General features: G+C 43.0%; 1 protein-coding gene across 4 annotated transcripts in view; it reads right to left on the bottom strand.

The window, feature by feature from the left end:
• RALGAPB (Ral GTPase activating protein non-catalytic subunit beta) overlaps nucleotides 1-22115 on the bottom strand; it is a 63852-nt gene extending 41737 nt beyond the window's left edge. For all 4 annotated transcript variants that reach the window (XM_014260773.2, XM_014260774.2, XM_005532198.3 and 1 more), the window contains exons 1-9: nucleotides 21932-22115; nucleotides 15159-15371; nucleotides 14285-14487; nucleotides 10122-10285; nucleotides 9304-9490; nucleotides 4764-4895; nucleotides 3443-3621; nucleotides 981-1129; nucleotides 654-870 (exon numbers count right to left, since the gene is read on the bottom strand). In XM_014260773.2, coding sequence (XP_014116248.1) covers nucleotides 654-870; nucleotides 981-1129; nucleotides 3443-3621; nucleotides 4764-4895; nucleotides 9304-9490; nucleotides 10122-10285; nucleotides 14285-14487; nucleotides 15159-15341 — 1414 coding nt within the window. In that variant the 5' untranslated portion in view covers nucleotides 15342-15371; nucleotides 21932-22115. The remainder of the gene's footprint in view (nucleotides 1-653; nucleotides 871-980; nucleotides 1130-3442; nucleotides 3622-4763; nucleotides 4896-9303; nucleotides 9491-10121; nucleotides 10286-14284; nucleotides 14488-15158; nucleotides 15372-21931) is intronic.
• Nucleotides 22116-22512: the final 397 nt, after the last annotated feature.

Below are 22512 nucleotides of genomic sequence, written 5' to 3'. Positions count from 1 at the left end.
TCTGAGCAGAGCACTAATTCTGCTACATCTCAAAACATCTCACCTCTGCAGCTGAGCAAAGCACAGGAGACAAAAATAAGTTTGGCAGTTAAGGGCTGAAGAATGAAGATATCAAGTCATTAAGGGAAATACACAGCAACCATAACTGATAGGCAGCAACTTCACTAGCTATTTTAAGGACTTTTTAAGAGTGTTTTCATAACACTCTAGAAAACAAGTATCACTTTGTGCACTATGTGGAACGAGGCAGGACAATTTTTCAAATATTAAAGAGTCGATATAAATAGTTGCTATTAATTATAGAACTGAAGCAGATTTCAAACTAAGAAATGGACTCCTACCATATGATTTCCTCCACATAACAGCATTTTCCCCAGTATCATAATTGGAAGTGCCATGCTTGTTAGAGCAAGAGAGTCTTTAATAGTAAAAAGTGGGCTTCTATTAAACTTTGAAATCCCCAAACAGCTGCTCAGGTAATAGCAGATGCTGGCTCAGATCAAGGAATTAACTACCACAGAGCACTTCAGATTTTACTTTTTTTGGATTATGCATGTGTTAATCTTACAGGTAGGAAATGTCAATAAAACAAGGAAAAAGGTGTACATATATATATATATATGTATATATATATTTTTTTTTGTAATATTTACCAGTCATGCTGCTGTCTCTGTTTATTCCATTATGAAGTTTACAGTGAACAAATGCTGCATCAAATAACCATGATCCAAAGAGGTTCAAGATGCTGTTAACCTTTGGCCTGCGAGGAGCTGGAAGTGGCCGAGGCTCAGAGCTTGTCTGGTTTGGGCTAGAGAGTGGAGAAGGAGAGGAGGGTTGGTGCTGCACTTTTGAAGCATGTGCAGTAGTTACCTGTTTGAACAGAAGAACAGATCAGCTCCTAGAATCAAGGAAATTACTTCCTCTAACTGAGGAAATTATCCAAACAGTCAGCTACTCAAATACAGAGTATGAAATCTTACAGTACTGGTTTTCATTGTCACTTTGTTCACAGTCACTGCCCGATGCCTCCGGTTGTGGGGTGGAGTGGTGTTGGTAGCAGTGTTCTGGGGCATGCTCAGCCTGTTCACTGGCGTGGGTGGTGCACTGTCTGACCGGGGTCGGGAAATGCCTGTAAGGCCAGGAATAAAGCAGGCTTTCAGCAAGAATTCCATGGGCTCACACAGAGTAGGCCATTAGTAAGCATTAGAGCCTTTGGTCAATTTCCATGCCTCCCCCTGTCCCCCAAAACAGCAGTAGCAACAAAAACACCTCTCCCCATTTTACTATTAGCAAAAATAAATGCATAAGCAAATAAAAACAGTAATTACATCAGATAAGCAATAATTTAAAAAAACCAAAGGACCTCACACCTTAAGGCTGCGGGAAACGGCAGATAGGAGGAATCAGTCTAGAAGCAGGCAGAGGGAAAGGCGCAAGGTTCACTTGCCAAAGACAATTTCACAGCTCACTTCTGCCAAAATTCAGATGCCTCTCACCTTTGCCTTTCTTTCCCAATCATAACTCCCACACCTTTTTCTGAGACTTCTCTAAGATGTCTGGCCCTTAAAGCCACCTTAGCTCACTAAATTAAGATGAAACCCATCCACCACACAGCTTTCTGCTTAGTTTAAGCTGAATCAGCTGCTGAACAGTCAAATACTAAGGCAGTACACAAGATAGAGTAAGAAAGCAGAGCAAGCTATTTTTCTGGCAGCAGCAGGACATTAGACCAGTTTTTATCCAGCTTCAGGGAAATTAATGGTGTACAGAGCTCTCCCCCATCAGAATCAGAAGCAACTCAACATCTGCAAAACTTGAAGTGACAAACACCACTTTTGCCCATTTTAATGAATTCTAACACCCTAGTGCCCTATTTGAAAAATGAAGTGGAGAACTGCAGTGTGCTTGAGAATTTGACACAGATTTTTTTTTTACCCTGTTACTTAAAGCACCCAAGTACTTTTCATAACACATTACAGAACAATTTGCTCCTGCTAAATCAGCAGCGTTACACCCCAGGCAGTGTATGCATTATGAAACCTATTGTTTTAGTATATTTGGCTGGGAAAGACGATGCACTGTTTTGCCAAACACATCACATAGGTACTGGGGAGAGCAAGATAAAACCCAATGTTTTAGCACTTGTGACAGAAGGTAATGAGCTCTCCCATCAGCCTTCACTGAAGAGCTTTCTGCAGCTCTCAAGTTTGCCTGAGCACACTCTTCCAATCCATACATACAGCCTGAATTTAATTTCACTAAGAAATCTCCTGTGCCCCAATGCCTTGTCTCTGCACTCCAGGTGAGCTATTATCGTTCTGGGTGTTTTATCTTGCTACAAGATCTTCAGAAGTCTTAAGTATCTGATTCATAAAACCACAGAATAGTTTGGGTTCAAAGGGACCTTAAAGACTCTCCATTCCATCCCCAGCCATGGGCAGGGACACCTCCCACTAGACCACATTCTTCCAAGTCCAGTCCAACCTGACCTTGGACACTTCCAGGGATCCAGGGGTAGTCACAGCTTCTCTGGGTAACATGTACCAGAGCCTCACCAACCCTCACAGGGAAGAATTTCTTCCCAATATCCAGTCTAACCCTGCCCTCTGTGTCCCTAGAACCTGCTCTTCTCCAGGCTGACGGTCTCGTTCCACTGGCAGGTCTTCTCCTAATATTTTGTATGCATCTACTTGATTCTTGTGCAGTCTTACATCAGCTCATGCTTATGGCAGATACCATCTGTTTGCACACATTTAAGCAGAGAAGCAGCTGGAGACAAGCAGCTCTTCCAAGTTTACAATAGCAGGTATTCTTGAAGAACTTTCAGCAAGTCTGAAGCATACTAAATATAATGCTTTAAATTTCAGGTACTCCATCCTGTTACTTCAAACCGACCAGCCAGAGCTACTAGGTTACCAGAAGACACAAAGAAACACGACTTTTTTACTCAGCAGTAGTAGTCACCCACTAATCATAAACTAAGGGGAACTCTCACAAAGATCTGAAAGTGACAGTCCAAATTCAACACCTTATAAAACAGGCACACAGCAGCTGCCACAAAGATTAGAAACACCGTGGTGAGTGCCTAGAACATGCTAAGCATAGCACTTGCTTTGGTGATTAGATGGAAAGGGAAAAGAAGCCTTGTTTGGGAAAGAGATCCCTGGTTCTTATTTTATATTTCTGATCTATTTATTTGTTCTGCATTTGAAACTAAGGCCATCTACAACATCATGCATTCAAATGTTTCTATTGTGTGTACAGATTTTTTTAGAAGTGATCTGAAGTCTCCTCATCAATTCCCAGATATACTTGCAAATGATAAATTGTTACTGCTGTATTTATAGAGATATACTGATGTATTTATAGAGAAAGCAGATTAAAAGAGAATAATGATTAAGTTAATATTTATAGCTATCCATGGGTAAGAGAAAAGCATTACCTAGGAATGCATCCACTAAACAGCTGATTCCACGCATGGCACGAAAGAATATTTGAGGAAGATGTTTAAGGCAGGGGTACTGATTCAGTTCTTGAGTCATCCCACTCACATTCAGAAACTGCTCCTGAAATTTGGGGGTAGAGCTAATAATGGCTGGGTTACTCAAATCCACAGGATTACTGCACACAAAAAGAGCAAAATATATGTTAGTCAGTTTAATAACAGCTGTTAAGATTTTAAAAACACTTGAAGATGCAATAGTTTAAGGCATTTAAGTAACACCACAAACCAGCATCCAATATCAATACATTTTAGCTGTTACTCCCTCACAGGAAGGCAATTTTCACCTCCTGGGTTAGCAGTATATAACCGTCTTCATTTCAAACATCAGCCAAACACTGAACAATTTTAGTAAAATAAAACAAACCAGAGCACACATTTGCTAGACTAGTTATGGCAGTTATATTAATTACTTATGTGGTCTTTTGAACCCAGTTAAGAGTTTCTTATATTGTTAAAGTTATTCTAGAAAGGTAAGCAACGAATTAAATATTGTCAACCAGTGACAAGAAGAGAAGTAGATTATAAAAGTTTGGGCAATTTTCCCTGACTGACTCAAATCCTGAAACAGCAAATTTGTAAACTCCAAATTTGAAGAACACAGTAGTTGTGACATTAGTGCTACAAATGAAGAAAGAGGGTTTTTTAGTTAGTTAAGAAGTAAATCTTAAACAGTCTAATATTTATTTAGCTTTAACTGTTAAATAGTATTTTGTATCAATTGTTTCGTATTCTGGCCATTGAGAGCATTACTGTAATGCCAAGTCCAAAAGTCTTTAAAAAAAAACATAGCATTTGCTTCAACTGTGCATTTAAAAAAGATTAATATGTGTGGTAAAATGAGCTGTATAAATGTTTTCATAAATATAAACACACAGTTTAAAAATAAATAAAATTTTCCATTAACCTGGAGAATAAATGGAAGTCATGTGCAACTCCCAGAACTATTTTCAGCTTTTCCTGTTTGTTATCTCAGAGAAACAAATTCTATAGAACTCTTGTTTTTCAGATCCTCCAAAATGCCAAATAGCTAAAATAGTTTTTAATTAACTGAACTAGTTTACATTTTGAAAAAGTCAGAGTTCAAAGTTGAACCACTCATGGCATTCCCTGAGCTGCTGAATGGCACTGGCACAAGTCTCTCATTTTATTCTATTTAGGTGCTTAATCTTCTCAATCTCCAGAGAAATGTTTCATTTGTCATGCAAAGGCATAGAGCTGATGCAAGAACAGGAACAATGGATGGCTGTAATTACAATACCTCAGCATATGTAAAAAGCGAAACCATGTTTGTGCAACACACTCATTATCCATTTCAAGAGGAATCAGACCAGCATCTTCATCGGGAATTTTGAATGGAGGAAATGAAGGTCCATATGTAAAACGCAGCAACCTAGAAAGCAAGTCAGACAGACCTGTTCTTCAGCTCATACTCCAAAATTTAACAGTGCATTTTGAGCTCCAAAGGTATCAGCAGCCCACAGGTGAGTCCACAGGCAATAATGCAACATCCCAAATTCTCCTAGAGATCCCCATTTTATACAATCACTCAGCCTTCTTAGTCTTGGATGGTGCACACCTGGAGCCTGCCTGAAGCTCCACCAAATCCAAGAGCTGTTAAGGCACAAGACCCCTCAGCAGCTCTCCCATCACTTAGCCAGAGGGCTTACCAGTTATCACAGCCACATGCACATCTGATAAGACATTACAGGTCAAGGAAGAGGGATTGATTTTTTTTTTTAAAAAAAGAAGGAATTCAAGCCCTTATCCTCACAGCTTTTTAGCTTAAGCTTTCAATGAGACTACCAAGTCATGAGGGGTTGCAGCTTGAAATTCCAGCTTGTGACTATGACCTACACTGTACTCCAGCACCCTGAGTAGCACTCACTGTTGACCTACAAGCAGCACAGGACTTGCAACCCACAGTTTAGTGAGTTCTTCAAAACAGGTGCACCACATCTGTCAGAGGCTGGGATCTACAGACCAGCAAAGAGCAATACAGTGATCCAGTGCCAAGAGGACAATGTTTGGATAAATGGAGATCTTTCCCTAGAAGAGCCATAACTACCTGAAGTCACCAGTGACCTTCACTGAGCTCCTGCTGTCTAATCTGACCCTTGCATCATATCCATCTTCAGCAAATTACAGTTCAATTTCCATGACTATCATAATCTTTCTAAAGGAATGGAAGAGAGCTGCATTCCATCTTCTCTATATCTCAGCATTCCCAGAAATCAATTTGTCTTTTCCTACGATAATTTCCTTGTAATGGTCAGGAAATGTCCCACTCATCCTTACTCACTTATAAAGCCATATAGCTTTTTTAAGTCATTACAACTAGGAGAAGAGGAGGAGAGAAGTAGCCTATGGTTGACTCCTAAACCAAGAGTCAAACAGGCTGAATTTCCATCTACCACTTCTCCCAGCGGTGGTCACTAGAGTAACCTGCAGCCAATTAACACAACTGTCTGAAATCACAGCCTATTTACAGTACATAGCCTGGACAGAAAAGCAAAAGAGCTTTAGGACATGAGGCCTTCTCCAGATGCAAGGAAGATGAGGAATCCATTCAGTGCAGCAGCTGATTGAGCTCCCTGAAAGGAGGCTGGGGAAGAGGCTGGGAAATGCGGACCCTGTGCATAACAAAGGGCACTGGAGCTGTGGCCCAGCCAGGTGCTCAGACACTGCAAGAGCTGAGGGCTAGGGAGGAAGAGCCAAGACTTGCATGAGCTTGGACTGTGAGGGGATAAAAGCCCAGGAGTCTTTTGTTGGGGCTGCTCCTTGGAGGCACCAGCTCAAACTTTTTCTGTGTTACTGTGCCAGGAACAAAGGGCTTTGTGGAACAAGACATGTGAGACTCCCATGGGAAACCTGGGGTCGAACTGGTGAGGAAAGCTGATCTGCCTGTGAGAGTGGGAAGTGCAGAGAGTCAAGCAGGGCACTCCTTGGCTCACTGCAGCTGCTGCTGCAAAAGGTCTTCAGTCCCAGCAGTTAAAAGTTGCCGGTGGTGGAAGGGTGACTGCAAGAGAGTCTTGGGAATGGTCAGACTGGAAAGTTTCCTTAACACCAGAAATACATCTGCACAAGGTAGCACCAGGTATCAGGCATTCTCCAGCTCTGTGTCCACCTACATTTAGTGCCCAGAGGCATGACCCCATGGTATGTTTTTGCTGAGGAATTACCTGGCTCTTAAAGACCCTAAAAAGCCTGGTCCAACTCCATGCACTGTCGTGCCACACACCACTGCCTGGCAACACAGTGCGCTGCTTCAGTTCTCCCTATGACTGCAAGAAACCAGTTTTTCAAAGAGCATGACCAAATCTTCAGTGACATATGGGACATTTTCAAGAATGATTGAAGACAGAAATAAATTTTAAGCCACACATCCAAGACAGTTAAAATATACTTTAAGCAATCTAGATGGGGTAAAAGTACTATCTATTGGTATGGTAACATAATCAAGCCTCCAGTTTCATCCTGCTAAAAATCATAGCCAAGGACACAAATTAACACTGTATATGTGTATAAATTTCCAAATATAATTTCCGTATGGTTTAAATTTGAAACGGTTCCTCTCAGCTTATTGCTAATAACCTGATTCACAGAACTGTTTACTAAAACGTTTTAACTGTTTGAAGCTGGAGCTTCATTGAAGTATTAAAAATGTAGTTTAAAATACCACTGAATTTAAAGCTAACCTCACAGGAGCCTAACTTTCCATGTATCAGGCATAAACCAACATTACCGAACACAGACTAAAACATTCCAGAAACCCTGCAGATTCCTGTGCACCAACAGAACCAAGACTGTTAGTCAACAGTGGGAAAGAAAGTGTAGGCACAGTGTGTGGTGCAGAACACCAACACATGTTTTGAGACAGAGCTGCTCTTTTCAGATCAGTGAATCATAAAGTATTTTCCCTTATGTAACGCTACATCTAACAAGTTAAAAATAGCTAAAGAAATAGCGTGGGAAATACACAGAACTCGTATTGCAGCTTTATTTCCCAGGGGTTTAACAAATAATAAGAAAACATAACCTGGAAAAATCTATCCATACTTCACATTTTGACAGGTAATTCAAAGCAAAAGTTTTCAAAGTTATAATAAACCCTTGCAGAAAAATATACTATTGAATATTTCACAATGCAGCAATTTTAACACATCTTTGAACTTTCACAGAAATAAGTTAATGATATTTCAGGAGAGCTGGAAGGAGACCCAGATGACCCTCTTACAAGCAATTAATGAAGTTTTTTCCTCAAAGAGTCTGAGATTTGTCCCACAAAGACTTCATACCAAAAGGACCTCAATATTAAGGATACTGAAAATCTCTTCACTGTTCAGAGCCTTCTACTAAAGCCAAAACTCTCCTGCAATGCCCAGATGTGAGTGCTCCTTCAGTCAGTTTGCAGGTGACACCAAGGTGGGCAGGAGCTGACCTGCTGAAGGACAAGAAGGATCTCTAGAGGGATTTGGTCAGGCTGGATCACAAGGCTGAAGCCACTCCATGAGGTTCAACAAAGCAAAGTGATGGGTCCTGCCCTTGGGTCACAACAATGCCAGAGCTATAGGTTTAGGGCAGAGTGGCTGGAAAGTGCCCAGTAGGAAAGGTCCTGGGGGTGCTGATCAACAGCAGCTGAACAAGAGCCAGGTGGGCAAGAGACCAATGACACCTGACCTGTACCAGCTGTGCTGTGGCAGCAGGACCAGGGCAGTGACTGTGCCCCTGTGCTGGGCACTGCTGAAGCACCTCCAGTCCTGGGGGCAGTTCTGGGCCCCACACGGCAAGAAAGGCATTGAGGGGCTGCAGCATATCCAGAGAAGAGAACAGGGCTGGGGAAGGGGCTGGAGCACAAGGAGCAGCTGAGAGAGCTGGGAGAGCTCAGTCTGGAGAAAAGGAGACTCAGAGGGGACCTTCTCATTCTCTACAACTACACCAAAGGAGGTTGGAGCCACCAGAGGGTTGGCCTCTTCTCCCAGGTAACAAGGGACAGAAGATGGGGAAATGTCCTCAAGTTGTGCTAGGGGACGTTTAAATTGGATGGAAAAGATTGTCAGGCACTGGCACAGGTTACCCAGGGCAGTGGTGAAATCACCAAAGGGTATTAAAAGACCTGTGGATGTGGCACTTGGGAACATGGGTTGGGTAGGCTTGGCAGTGCTGGGGGCATGGTTGGATTTGACGATCTTAGAGGTCTTTTCCAGCCTAAACAGTCCTGTCATATATGATCCTCACTGTTCCCATACCCAGCAAGATTCAGTACAGCTCTTGTCCCCTTCTCTCTAGAGCAGAGAGCCTGTGGTCTGCCTCTGACCCATCACATCCTGACTGCCAGGGCACAAGTGCCAGGCATCTGTAACACAGTTTCAGCTCAACAGGGTCCAAGCAGAGTCCAAGAGTCACCTCAAACCCAGCAGCATGAGAACTAACAAGCACCTAATAATTTTGATGGTCACACATACGAACTTAATGCTGCACTAATATTCTTGAGTCATTCCTCAGGGCACATGATGAAGAGTCACAATGATGGAGACTAATACACACACACACACGTGCATCACAAAGTGCTAAATATCACAAAGGTGCTAAACATACACAAGAACAGAGAGAATCAAACTCAGATCTTCCCTTGCAGAACAAAGGAATACACACACAATCCAAGGATACAGCAAGATCTCTCACTTTGTATTGCTTATTCACTTTTAGATTGCTGTGCATTCCACAAATAAGCAACTCCAAAACATGTATAACCACTATTATCCCCATAAATACATTTATTTCCATGGTATTTCTCCTACCTGGAAGTAAGGGCACAAATGACCTTGCTCCACTGTTCAACTACTGCAGGATGATGTCGCCAGTTAGCCACCATCTCTTTGGCAGTTTTCCAGTAAGGAGGCGTTGGAAAGCACCGCGTACAAGCGAGTAACCATACCTCAAACAGCACACCAATTAATTTCTCAGCCAGATTCTCAGCAATGCCACCTTACAACAGAAACCAAGCATACCTTCAGTTAGTGTTCCATCTAAATAACTTCAAACATCTCCCCAAAGAGGTTTTGGTTAAAGAGAATAAAGATTCAGCCCCTTTTTTCTTCATGATTTTTAAGACTGATCTTTGCTTCCTACAGTCAATTAGCCTTTTTACAAGATCAAGTACAATAGACAAAGCCCAGCCACAAGTGTATATTAAGAGACAGCAGGAATCCACCAATCTCAGGCAGCCTCCTATTACACTGTGTCTATATTGCAGTCTTTTTTTGAAATAGGTAAAACTGACACTATTACTTTGCACTAGGCAGGCTGAACAACAAAACAAAGGGGTTTCAGTGAAACAAACAGGGAACAACATTGTCTGAAACTGTTCATACCAAACTGTTCCTGTATAAAGTCACTGTCCTTCAAAAACACTTTCAGGAAAACTCAGCTCCATATCGTTCAGCCTTTTCTGGCAATGCTTTATTTTGGAGTAACGGAGCAGAATTAGGAGTGAACTACTGGGCTTTGGTAGCTCCTCAGAGCTTTTAATGGGCTCCCCTATCCTGCTGGTAGCTGAATGTCAAGAAGAACTGAACTTTTTTTCAGTAATTTAACCAAATGGAAGATGAACATGAACCTTGCACAGTTGGAGCTGCTAGAAGAGTGTCATTGATCTGAAGAAGAAATAATAACAAAACCTCCCAGGTTTCTCTTGCCATAATTGTTGACTCATGCGCCAGCTTCTGGACAGCTTTCAAAACCTGCAAGCACAGTCTGATCTGACTGGATCCTGGGTCTGGCCTGTAAGAGAAGAAAAAACAGTACTTGAGAAAGAACTATTAAGTGATGTATTCAGTAACATGAACTTTCAGCAGTTACAAAAGGAACTAAATATTATTGAGTGAGACCTAGGAACATGAGCCAATATGCTTCTGTGCACCTCAACTCTGCTGCTAGGCATCCTAACTCTGCCTTAATGAGCACAAGAGGCACTGTAACACTCTTCTCCATGTGAGACTAAATACAGAGCAAACACCAGAGCAAGCACAATCCATCATCTAAGATTTATCTTGGGCCAAACAATGACAATCGAGTTGAGACATCATGAATTATTACATACATAATTCAGAAGTGGCAAAACTAGGAGAACATATTGTTAGCAAATTAATTAAAATTATTCCTAGTTCTCGTCTTGTTTCCAAATTAATTCTTAATCCCTCCTTCCTTTAGTCTGATGTTCCTATTTAATGACCTGCTAGATATTCTTCTGTAAGCAGTTAGGACTAAGGAAGGAAGAAAGGAAAGTTTCATATTTTCTAGTTTTTCCTGTAGTAATAATCAGATCCACACTGGCACTGCTGAGTCACTCAACACAAAGTTGTGCAGAAGCAGTACAAAGCAGTACCACCTCCTCTGATCAGTTAGTCTGGACAAGGCAGAACAGGTACAAAACAGTAATGCGACACATTCTGGACAGTATCTGAGGACACTGGTAAAAAACCTGAGGAAGCCTAAATTTTCATGGGTGAAAGAGGGGATTACAAATTAGAGTGTGCAGTATATGTAAGGCATATTTCAACATATGCATCATTTTGTCATCCCTCCTACCACCACTGAAGGATGACAAAAAAAAAAAATCATAAAAGCATTACCTTACACTGGACTAGTAAGTAGTATCATCAGATTCCTACCAAACATTTTCCATGTGGTATAACCCACAAGTCATGTTGCATAGTAAGCACCTCAAGAATGTGCCAGTCCACTAAATACCATCAGCTTTTACCTTGATAACATAAGTGTTATATGTAAAGATTACAAAGAGACAAGATAATGCCTAATGCAAAATTGCAGACTACTAGCCACAGTTCAGGACCTCAGTGGGTTGCTTGATGCTAGTTCTAGGTCATAACCCAGAGTCTCTCTGTAGAACAACAAACTTTGGGACAAGTGAGCCCTCTCTTGCTTATAGCATTATTTATTTTTTTTTCCCGAGCAACAACAGAGCAGACTGTTTCAACTGAAAGATATCCTTAATCTGTATAGACTTGAAGCTTCCAAGACTGCTTCAAGACTTGTTTCCCTAATCATTCAGAGAAACCGTAAAAAACCAGGGCTTATTTGCAAGCTAACAGGATACTTCTACACTAATCTTGTAAAGGCAACTCAAAGATTCCTGTCCATCTGTGACTTCTTCTTGTCCACAAAGTTGACCCAGTGGCAAGCTCTGCTTGCACTATTTCTAGACTTCTAGATGTCTAGATTTCTACAGACCGTGGCCTTTTGGCCATACTCCTTCAGAAGTACTGTTCACATGATTTCATGAGAGGTACAGGAACTACAAAAAAAGTACTTTGGCAGTCACATATTACATGGCCTCTCAAGCAATTCCAGACATGTCTGTTGCAGAGGACCAAGATATCTGTACCTCACTCTCCTGGAGAAGCTATACAGGGGAAGACAGTTCTCATATTTCCTTCCAACAGTGTTTGTGGCACTGAAACTTTATCTGACTGCAGTAAGAACCACTACTGCTTAAGTCATCTTCAAGACCTCTTGGACATTCTAGGGCTGCCAGAAATGGAAAGCCTGAGGGTTGCCTGGGGACTATTCAAATATGTCAAAAAAGTGTTTGTTTCTTCAGGGTGGACAGAAGGCCAGTGCAGGAGGGAAGGAGGCAAATACCCTCTCTACCATCACTGCAGCAGATAGAGGAAAGGTAACTTGACTCACCCAGCCTTCACAGTTTTATTTTTCAGCACCACACTATTTCAAGGTCTGTGCATGTAAACATTTGATTCAGCTGAGCACTCAGATTAGAATAATCTATATGCACCTGCTCTGTATAGGTGTACAAAAACCCATGAAATGCCATTTACACTGAAGTGCCCATTTCAGGCTGCTGCGTTTCACACCTCACCTATACATCACCATCTGAGTCTGAAGCCATCACAGCTCTGGGCCACAACTTTTAAGACAGCCAAACCAACAGCAACATCGTTTCCAGAGATCCAGGAGAGGAAGGAAGTTATTTTAATCACAACCTTCCATAGGACATAGGCTTATGATAAAGACTTAATGGCTTCACACGAGAGCAGATTTTTCCAGGAGACAGTTCAATACAGGTTGCCATAACACCTCTTGGGTAAGTATTCTACACGAGCCCATCAGCAACCTCCATCAATTGGGTAAACCCAGAAATCATTCTCCTCTTCCCCACCACAGACACCTAAGTCTGAATCTTTGCTTTTATTCAAGGCAGGTATACACAACTCAGTTCTGCATTTCATTTGCAGTATAGAAATTTCTTATGTTGCTGGAATGAATTCTGAACACAGCTCCCTGTAGGGTAAAACTTAAAAAGAGAGTAGGGATTTGAACATCGAGTGCTGACAGCAGCAACCGTGAAAAATCAGTATTTAAGATACCTCTCAGAGGCTCTTGAAAGAAAAACTATTGAACAGATATACTACAGGGACAATGTTTAAAATAACAATTTTTCAGCCCTCTGTGTCCCTAGGTGTTAATTATTTCATTCAACAGCTATCACATGTAGTCTACCAGCCTACATCGGGGTCCAACAATGACTTTGGGAGAGAAGGGTGAAGTGGAAGCTTGTGCCAACAGCATGCAAGAAGCTGTACTACTACTGCTGTCTGCTGCTAGGGTCTCCGAGGTGAAAGTAAGTAAGGGATCACAGAAACAACTATTTAATGGACTAGTGAATTCTTTCTCTGCTGTGCCAAGGGAATAAAGGATCCCAGACAGCAGACTGTATTCTGCACTTACTAAAGCTTAGAGACAACCTCCTGCTGCAGTCTAATCCAAAGCTTGCTTTCCTCAGACTTGTGTCATTTGCCTTGACCATCCTTTAATGGGAATTAAAATGCATTTTCACTACAACTTAAGAGCAACAGCAGCTAAGAGTAGGTGTAGACTTCAAAGTAATCAATAACCAGCAAAGAATTCATCTGAATTTGCAAGTTATTATTCAAAGTCCTTTATAAACAAAGCCATTAGTGAAGCAACCTAAGTGCACTTTGAAAGCCACCTGCAGTGATACATATTTAAAACTGATAAAAGCAGATAATCTGATACTTAAGGACCGATACTAAACACTGAAGTTAAATACCTTTTCAGGGGACACTAATATTTAATCTTGTCCAGTACGTATGTCCAACAGCAGGTAAACTTACCATAAACTACAAATAAGGTAATGATGTTTGTGCACTCTGACAATCTGAAATAGCTGTGTACAAGACCAAGAAACATGTCTATCTCACCATCATCCAAGGATTTCAGGCAGCAAGCACTCTGCCACAGGGCTCTTTCAAAACTACCAGTGAAGGACAGTCAGCATAACCATGCACATTTAACAGGCAATATGCAGGCACAGAGCCATCACTGCAAGATCCTTCAGTACATCACAAACATGCTCAAATCTTGACTAACAATGGCTGGGACTGTGATGTGCTCTTAGTTTATCTGTTTTAGACAATTAAAAGCACATGGTCACACAGTGATGCTCTTCTGCTTGCCCTCCAGTCATCCAATAGAGATAAATCTTGAAGCTTTTGGGATGGTAAACATTCAAACCGTATATGAACTATCTGTGATTCTAATTACCTAACCACAGCAGCAACAACTCAACTTGCTACTGCAAAATTACAAAAGATGTTTGGAGAAACACCTTCCTCCTAAGCTTGCAGCAATCGCAGTCTTATTTTACTCAAGAGCCTCCACGCCTCATGTGTCCTCTGACAGGTTACCTGCTAACTACAGCTTGGAATCCCTAACACTCACCTTGGTACAAAGAGATTTTGGAGATGTTTGAGAATGCTTTGAACATAAAGGTTTGGTTCCTTAATAACAGGTAAAGGAATAGAGTCCTTAGGTAACACAAGAGCCATAATCCAATCTGTATACACATCCACACAGTATTTCACAGTATCGCCATCCAAAGGGAGGGTCAGTCCATAACAAACCACCTCCATAGTCCATTTTACCTAACAAACACAAAGCAAAAGTTATTAAAAATAAATATTCATAAGTGAGTACTGGTCAGAACAGATTCATTCTAATTAAAAAGAAACAAACAACAAAACAGTAGTTATATTGTATGTGCAATTCTGTTTAACATATCCTGCAAGAAAATACCAAACCATTAACTCATATATCATGATATTATGAAGAATATGAGTAAATGGCAAATCACTTTCTAAATCCTGAATCTCTCAAAGCTAAACAGCAGAAAAAACACTTTAGAACACACAAAAGCTGCTAGTAAAAGACTTTCAAATTCTAATAAATGTGTACTACACAAATACTTTTATTTTGAAGTCACATACTGTTGCTTCAAAACTGAAGGTAATTAGAAAGGCTTTGTGTTAAATGCTAAATTCTTTGAGTTGCTTTTGAGTTTTTTTGGTTGGTTTTCTTCAGCCTAAATCTCCTGGTACAGTAGCTCAGACAAACATTTACTATTAAGTGATGAGGTACACTGTTGCTATGATCTAGTTGCTAATAAAAACCCTATGGAGATTACTAAACTAAGAATGTATCACACTTCATAAAACTTGGGACAATAAAGAGAGAAAAATAAAAGAAATAAATAGAAAACCATTAAACTCTCACTCTGGCATGAAGGAAACTATCATCTCCAAGGAAAGGCACTTACTTCTTTGTCTGTTTTCAGTAAACTCTCACTTCCAACAGATGATGTAATTAAAGCTTGTCCAAGAGGACGCACCACTGCATTTGCCACTTCTCTCCCCACATTCTCAGGATAGCTGTGAAGTACACTGGTATTCCCCTGATCATTTTGAATGACAAGATGCAAGGATCTCCACTCTGAGTACATAGTGCCTCTATGCTACAATCCAATCAACACCTGGGGACAAGGACGAAAAAGAGACAATTAGTCGAAATGTCTATGACATGAGTCAGCAAAACTGAGGCTGTGTATAACAATCCAGACCCCTGTAAATTCAAGATGCATATATCCATTTCATACATTTGACAATCCAGAAGAGATTCCAACAGTTGTTCTTCGACCTTAGTATGTTTTTTATGCAGATGAGCTTTAACATAGCTTGATTACAGATATTACAGCAAGTTTCAGTTCAGGACTATCAGCCCATTTTGGATACTTTAACTTGAGAAGTGACTTCACCTCATACTTCTGCTTGCACCATCTTTGCAGGAAAGATGCTCCCATTTACACGACATCTTCAGGTAAGTAGGAAACAGTTCTACAAGTATACTGCTCATGAAGCAATGCCTGCAATTCATCCCTTGTTCCCTTTTTCACTTCAAGGGCAGTTAAAAAGAGATACCAGAAAACTTCCAGGAAAACCTTAGTCATCTGAGAAGACAAAAAATTAGCCTCTTTTACATTCATAAGGTATTTCGACAGCAGGCACTTCTCAAAACTGGCAGCTGCAAAATGCAATTGAGTGATAATTTAATTAATATTATTTAATTTAATAATTTAATTTAACCCTTTATTTGCAGTGAGTTCAGGACTTGCTGAGCTTTAGTGCATCACTAGCTTAAATCCAGCATCAGTTTACAGTTTCATTATAACACATACAGGTTCCAACGCACTGAGGGTGCATTTCAAATCCTTTTAAAGTCAATACACACAGAGAGTCACTCCATAAAAATCTACATTTGTCCCACAGATTCCAGACAGAAAAGCCACCAGGAAATTTCCCAGGCTGTGTTCTCAGAACTAGACACAGTTCTCCTTTCAGTAACAATCCCAGCACAACTGTAGTTGTGCATTTCCCCTCACTGCCATTTGAGATCAGGAAGCCAAACTGATCATGAACTAACCAGGTTTTTGCAGTGATGGGAGCTTAGGCTAGGTATTTTGGCATTGTTGTGAAACCTCAGCCAAGAGAGGTGATTAGAAACAGCAGAAGTTAAGCTGTGCTCCCACAGTCCCTCTCAGTCAGTAGCACCCTTGTGTCCCCAGCAGCAGCTCACACTGCACCAGCAGCACACAGACCTATGTGCTGTACAGAGGCAGGGCTGGGAGCCAGGCCAGAAACCCCTGCCCCAGGAACGGGAGGGATGAGGCAGCACCAGTCATGAGACTGCACTGGGCAGCTCAGAGACTCCCACCACGCACCGCCAGTTTTGATCCACACATCAAACACATCCACAGATCTGATCTAACTCAGATGAGAAACATCTGTGCCAACACAACAGTGTAGTGAGGACCCAAGGCCAGAGGGGTGGCAGGAACATCCCTCTGACAGCAGAACGTTTTGTACAGGCTCACAACAACGTTAAACTGCTGCTCAAGCTGTGGTACCACAGCAGCCTAAGCCACCAGAACTGAGACTGCACCATCTCACTTTCCTCCTCTCCCACCAGAATCAGGAGTCTTTCATCCATTATCTGTGCCAGCTGACCATGTGAACAAGGAAAACAGGGCTGGCACAGGAAAAAAGCAATGAGTGTTCAGGAGACACAGATCAGAGCAACTCAAGCTGTCACGGATGGCACTCCAAGATCTGTTTGCCAACTACATTTACCTGGTAGAATTTGGAAGCCAGTTAGTTATACAGGGAATATTCTGAACACTTCCCTTTGACGTTAGTTGGCCCAAAAGCGAACAAGAAGCCAGGCCTAGAAATACGCATTCCTAGGGAAAACCCGAGTGGCAAGTCTGCCTATTTAGCTGACTCCCCAAATGCTGATACCCAAAACCTATGCAAAAGCCTGGTGATTCCCTCCAAGGGAGACAGAAAAGCAAGACAGCAAGATGTTGTCTTCCAAACTACATCCTTCCTGGTTTGAGGCAGCAATCATGTGTGCCAATCTGATAGTGAATTAACCAGAGCAGAAGCAGCCTGCAGGACGTACAACCCCTACATTCTTCAGGCACCTTCTCTCCTCTGGGGGCTGAGGCAGGGGAATGCTCATGCAACTGCGGTCAAAGCCCTTAGGCTTAGAGAAAAATGGCAATTCCATGACACAGAAAGGTCACACACACACACACCTCCCACCTAAATCAAACCAAACAAAAAACCCAAACAAAAAAATCAAAGAAGAAAACCACACAAAAACAAAATACCAAACAAAACCCACAAAATTCCAATCCTCAGTGATGGCTTCAATCACTGTTTGGCTTCAGTATCTAGGTTTCCATACAGTTATCTTTTCCTTTCATGTCCTATAGCCACAGAGACGCTTTGTCTTCCCCTTTCTCTCCATTCTGAACACCATCTTGAGTTTGGAGCCAAAGCAGAAGGGACAGAAATGAGATAGAATCCACTTTCCAAGACTTCCCCCTCCTCTCTCAGCCCCGCAGCACATTGTCTCTATTCCCAGAGCAGAGTCCCTACCCTCAATCCTACAAGGGAAGAGGGCAAGCACTCTCCATTCCTCTCCTGTGACACAAGCTCATTAGAAGTATGCAACCCTGTAACAGCACTTGAGGAACACTGGTTTAAAGAAACTGATTTGAACTGATCAAACAGCATGTCCTTTCCATACCCACCCTCCAGCTGGCAGTAAGGCAGTGCGCAGCCGCTCATGGCAGAAGCTTATCAGTGAGTGATAACCACAGCACACTCACTGTGGCTGCCCTCATCCCAGAGTAGGGTGCCCAGGTGTGTGGAAGTGCTTTACAATACGAGAAAATTGTAGGCAATGCCTATTTCTTTCTCATCTAGAAGAACTCAAAGAACAAGGATTCCCAAATCCTGCTGCATTTCAGAAAACCTTAATTGCACTGGGGAAGGGAAATACTAGGACACAATCACCCATCTTCATGCAGCTCCCTGCCACATTGAAGAAAAGATACAAAGCTCTTCTGGGTACTCCTCAGAGGTCTTCCACACCTCTGAGGAGTAGCACTTTTAAGATACAGAATATATACAATATTCCATGTTGAAGAGATTCAGCAGCAGGACAACCAAAACTTCTCATACTACACAATCCCAGCCTCCTGTCTGACATTCATACATAAATTTAATGATCAGTCTGTATCTTGTTAATATTTGAGGCTTCCTTTGGTCTTGCTGTAAAAGAAATCTGTTAGTTTTAGCAATATGCAAGGAATACTGAAAGAAGTAATTGATTCAGATGCAAAATCCTTAAAAGGGAGATTTATCAGGGTATTGATCTATTAACACCCTTATATTTAGCACTTAAAAGTTTTTATTCAGAAGGAGTAGAAGTTACTTTTTATTTAAGACTCCAGTTCAACTGCCACTTGAACTGGAAATGGCTGCAATCTGTTAGGATTGGAGTATTGCTAAATCTATCTAGTATGAAGCTCCTTCTAACTGGACAGAAATTAAAAACACTGGAAAGTCTCCACTCTATGATATCCTAGACAACGTTCCTGACAGATTCCACTGACAGCTTCCTAACTTGCCTCAGACAAAGAGCGCGTAATGCTGCACAGCAGCAGGACTCCCTCCCTTCCAATATGCTGTATTTATCAGTAACTACTGAAACAGCAACAGCAAACTGAAGACCAAAACAGCAACTGTCACATCACACCTGATTCTGACTTGTTTTTGCAACGCTTCTGTATCTCAGCTTCAATAAAGCACCCCCACTGGCCCAACTAACATCTCCCAAGTTTCATGAAGCTGAATATTTGCACTTCACGTATACATATGTCCTATTGGGGTTCAAATCACTAAGGACTCACAGAAAGCAGCTCCCTGCTGTGAGAAGAACAATAAATAAACCCCTGTTGTTCACACACTAGTATGCTGTATGTTCACTGTATGTTCCTGGAGGCTGCACTAAATAAAACATCCTCGCACTCTCACAGATAGACCTAGAATGAAATCACCAGCATTAAAACCAGCAAAACAAAGGAGACATTCATTTACTATGAAATTGAGCGTCAATTCCAATATTCACTAGTGTGGTAAATAATCTGGATTTTATGTATTTCTTCCCAATCTGTTTCATCTTAGGAACTTCAGTAGTTATCACCATATACACTACTGAAACTGGATGTCCCAGCACTAAAGACCCAAGATTCTCAGTTTTCAAACACTAGAGAAGTCAGTGAGCACCGAAGAATAATGAGTCCAGAAAAAATAAAGTTCTATTTCCAGTTTCCAAAGACTTAATATGAACAGCTGCAGCCAAAGTATTAAACTCCTGGATCACTAAAGTTAGACAGTGAGAACTAAACAGAGCCACATTCTGCAGTTACTGTGAAAGAATGTATAGAAGGTCCGAGCCTGAAGCTGAGGTATTTAAAGTGTGTGCAAGGGAGAGGTCGGGGAATCAATACCCATGTACAGAGCAGTTCCTCAGAAAACGTACACTGAGGGAGGGAAGTGCTGGGGGCAAATGTGAACATTTAGTCTTTTGTGTTCAGCAGCTTCAGATGTAAAATTAAGTATTTTCCTACAATGCAAAAGAACTTCAAGCACAAAGAGAAACTGTCCCAAAAGTGGATCTTTCCTTGCTTTTATTAGAACCAAAAAAGCAGAGCAGACAATTGTTAGTAGTACAAGAGATGCAAAGACCATCAGCAGAGATATGCTCAAGGAAGGCTGAAGGCCTAATTGAGCCTAAACCAGAGAAGCAGCCACAAAAAAAGGTCTACATCAAAGTTCTAGGATATCAGATATGCTTTATAAGTATTTCCTGGAAAAAAAGAAAGCTCTCTCATTTAACATGACTTCTGCCACCTAACAATACTAATATCTGCTCTCTAGAGGAAACAATTCTTGCCAGAAAGCCATTCTGCCACAACCCACCTTCCCCCAGAGCACAAACCATGTTTATGAGCAGTTTTTCTCAGTCCTGTGAAATTCTGAGCATGAACAGCTGCTATATGCCCACTGGCCTCCAAGTTCATGCTGGAGAAAGTGAGTTAGATCTAGCTGAGACTAACTGCACCTCTGGCATTAAGCCTAGCAGATCTGAGGAAGCACAACCCTCCTGGTAGCTCACCTCTGGAGCCATCTATCAGGTCAGCTCTGCCTAAGGTATGCACTGTGTGTAAAGGACAACAGCCAGAGCAGAGAGCATGTATAAAATAAAAATGGCAAGAACAATATAGAAGACCTATCTGAAAGACCAGCAGAAACTTAGTATTTTAAGTATTTTGTTAAAGAATAAAAAAAATCATGCATGTCAGGGCTACTATTAAATTTTTAAAAAAATCTCTATATTCAAGGCAAGAAGAGACGAGGCACACACAAAAACAGGATCTCCTGTCATCCTTTCCCAAGCCATTCAATCACAGCGCTACTAAGGATCAGAAGAGAATCCCAGCTGCCCTTGCCCAGAGAAGACAAATTTGTCAGATTTTACTGCATTACTGTAGCAGAAGTTAATACATGAATGCACCACAGAGAAGGCTGGATCTCAAATGTAAGGTACTATTTAAGCCACAGGACTCCGGCCTTACTGTCTCCAACACTTCATGGACCCCATCGCCTCCTTAGTTCCCAGGAACACTGCTGGACACAGCCTGGCCAAAGCCGGAGGCAGGGCACCTGCTACAAAGAAGGCCTAGAAGCTGCATACTGTTACAGCTGAAGATGAGCACAGCCATAAAAAAAGCAAAAACATCAGTCAGTTTTGTATGTTTTGGCTATTATTCTGCTTTCAAGCATCATTAATCAGATATCAGTATTATTCTGCTTCTCATTATCACTCTCATTTTAACAATAGGTTTGAGAAAATTATCTTCCAGGCAAGTCATCTGAGAATTTAATAAGTTTTCAAACCCCTCATTTGTGCCAAAAACTATTTAATGAACTTGAGCACAAAACAGTCCACTCGACTGAGAAAATTTTTTACTCAACAGTTTATTTTACATTGGCACTTATTTGTCAGTCCAGTTTCTCGTGAAGTCTCCAAACTGCTCAAGCAGGAATGACTCTTGCAGGCACAGCCCCCTTACTCCGGGGGAAGCCTCGCTGCAGTCCACTGTTTGCCAAATAAATAGGATTTGGGCCGGGAGACCAAATGAGACAGGGAAAGCAGAATCCGAACAGAGCCCGGGAGGCCTGAGCTCGACATCAGCGAGCTGTTGGTCGCGCTCTGCGGGAAAGAGCGACACAAACTTTTTCCTCCCTCAGGCCCAGCTCCCACTCGCAGGATCCAGACCGGAGGAAGGGCGCGGGTACCACCTCACGCTCCTCCTAGGCACCCGAAAATCGGTTCGACCGCGGGGCCGGAGCAAGGGCCGCGAGGGGCCCTGAGCCGCGGGGAGGTCATCGAGAGTCGCTCCCGCCCGCCCTGCGGTGGCTCCGCGGCACCAGCCAGGCGCGAGGCGCTGGGGGGGCCCCGGGGACAGGCTCGCCCGCCGCCCGCCCCGCTCGGGCCCCGCCGCGGCAGCGCAGAGGTCAGCGCGGCGGAGCCTCCGGGCGGCGCCCGCGCCACAGGCCCCGCGGGCGGCGAAGCGGACCGAGCTCGAATGCGCCGTGGCGGGAAGCCTGGCCGTCTTACCTGAGCCGAGAGCCCCGCAGACATGTCGGAGCGCGCCGCTCCCTCAGGCCGCCGGCGCCACGGGGCCGCGGCCACACGGGACCGGGAGCGCCGCTCGCTGTGCTCGGCCCGCACCCGCTTCCGGCAGCACCACAAAGCGCACGGGGGAAGCCGTGTTCTGCGCATGCGCGAGCGACTATAGCGCGACTCCCCACCCCTACACGCAACCCCTGTGCCGGCAGCACCGAATAAGTCGCAGGGGCACGCTGTGCGCATGCGTGGAACGACAGCCGCTGTGCCCGGCACCACTGTGGCGCTCTTACTCTTAAAGAGGCCGCGCACGCCGGCCCCGCCCGCACCCTGGGCTGCCCGCTGAACGCCGTCTCACAGCTCCCCGGGCGCTGCACCCGGGCCTGGGGAGGGCCTGTGCGGCTCACTGCGACTGACCGCCCCCGGGCCTTCAGGTGCGGGGAGGTGCTCCCGAGCCCGTCCCGCTCGAGCAGCGTGGGCAGCGTCCGGGAGCCGCCGGTGCCGCTCCGCTAGCCCGGCTCCGCCTCCTCTTTCACTAGCACCGCGGGGTCTGCAGGACCCTGGTGTCCGGC

Source organism: Pseudopodoces humilis, chromosome 19 (genome assembly GCF_049639895.1).
Source record: "Pseudopodoces humilis isolate 2021_Gansu_Grassland_sample_001 chromosome 19, ASM4963989v1, whole genome shotgun sequence".
NCBI lineage: Eukaryota > Metazoa > Chordata > Aves > Passeriformes > Paridae > Pseudopodoces > Pseudopodoces humilis.
The sequence above is the reverse complement of the archived record's forward strand: the minus strand, read 5'-3'. Positions and strand labels throughout refer to the sequence as shown.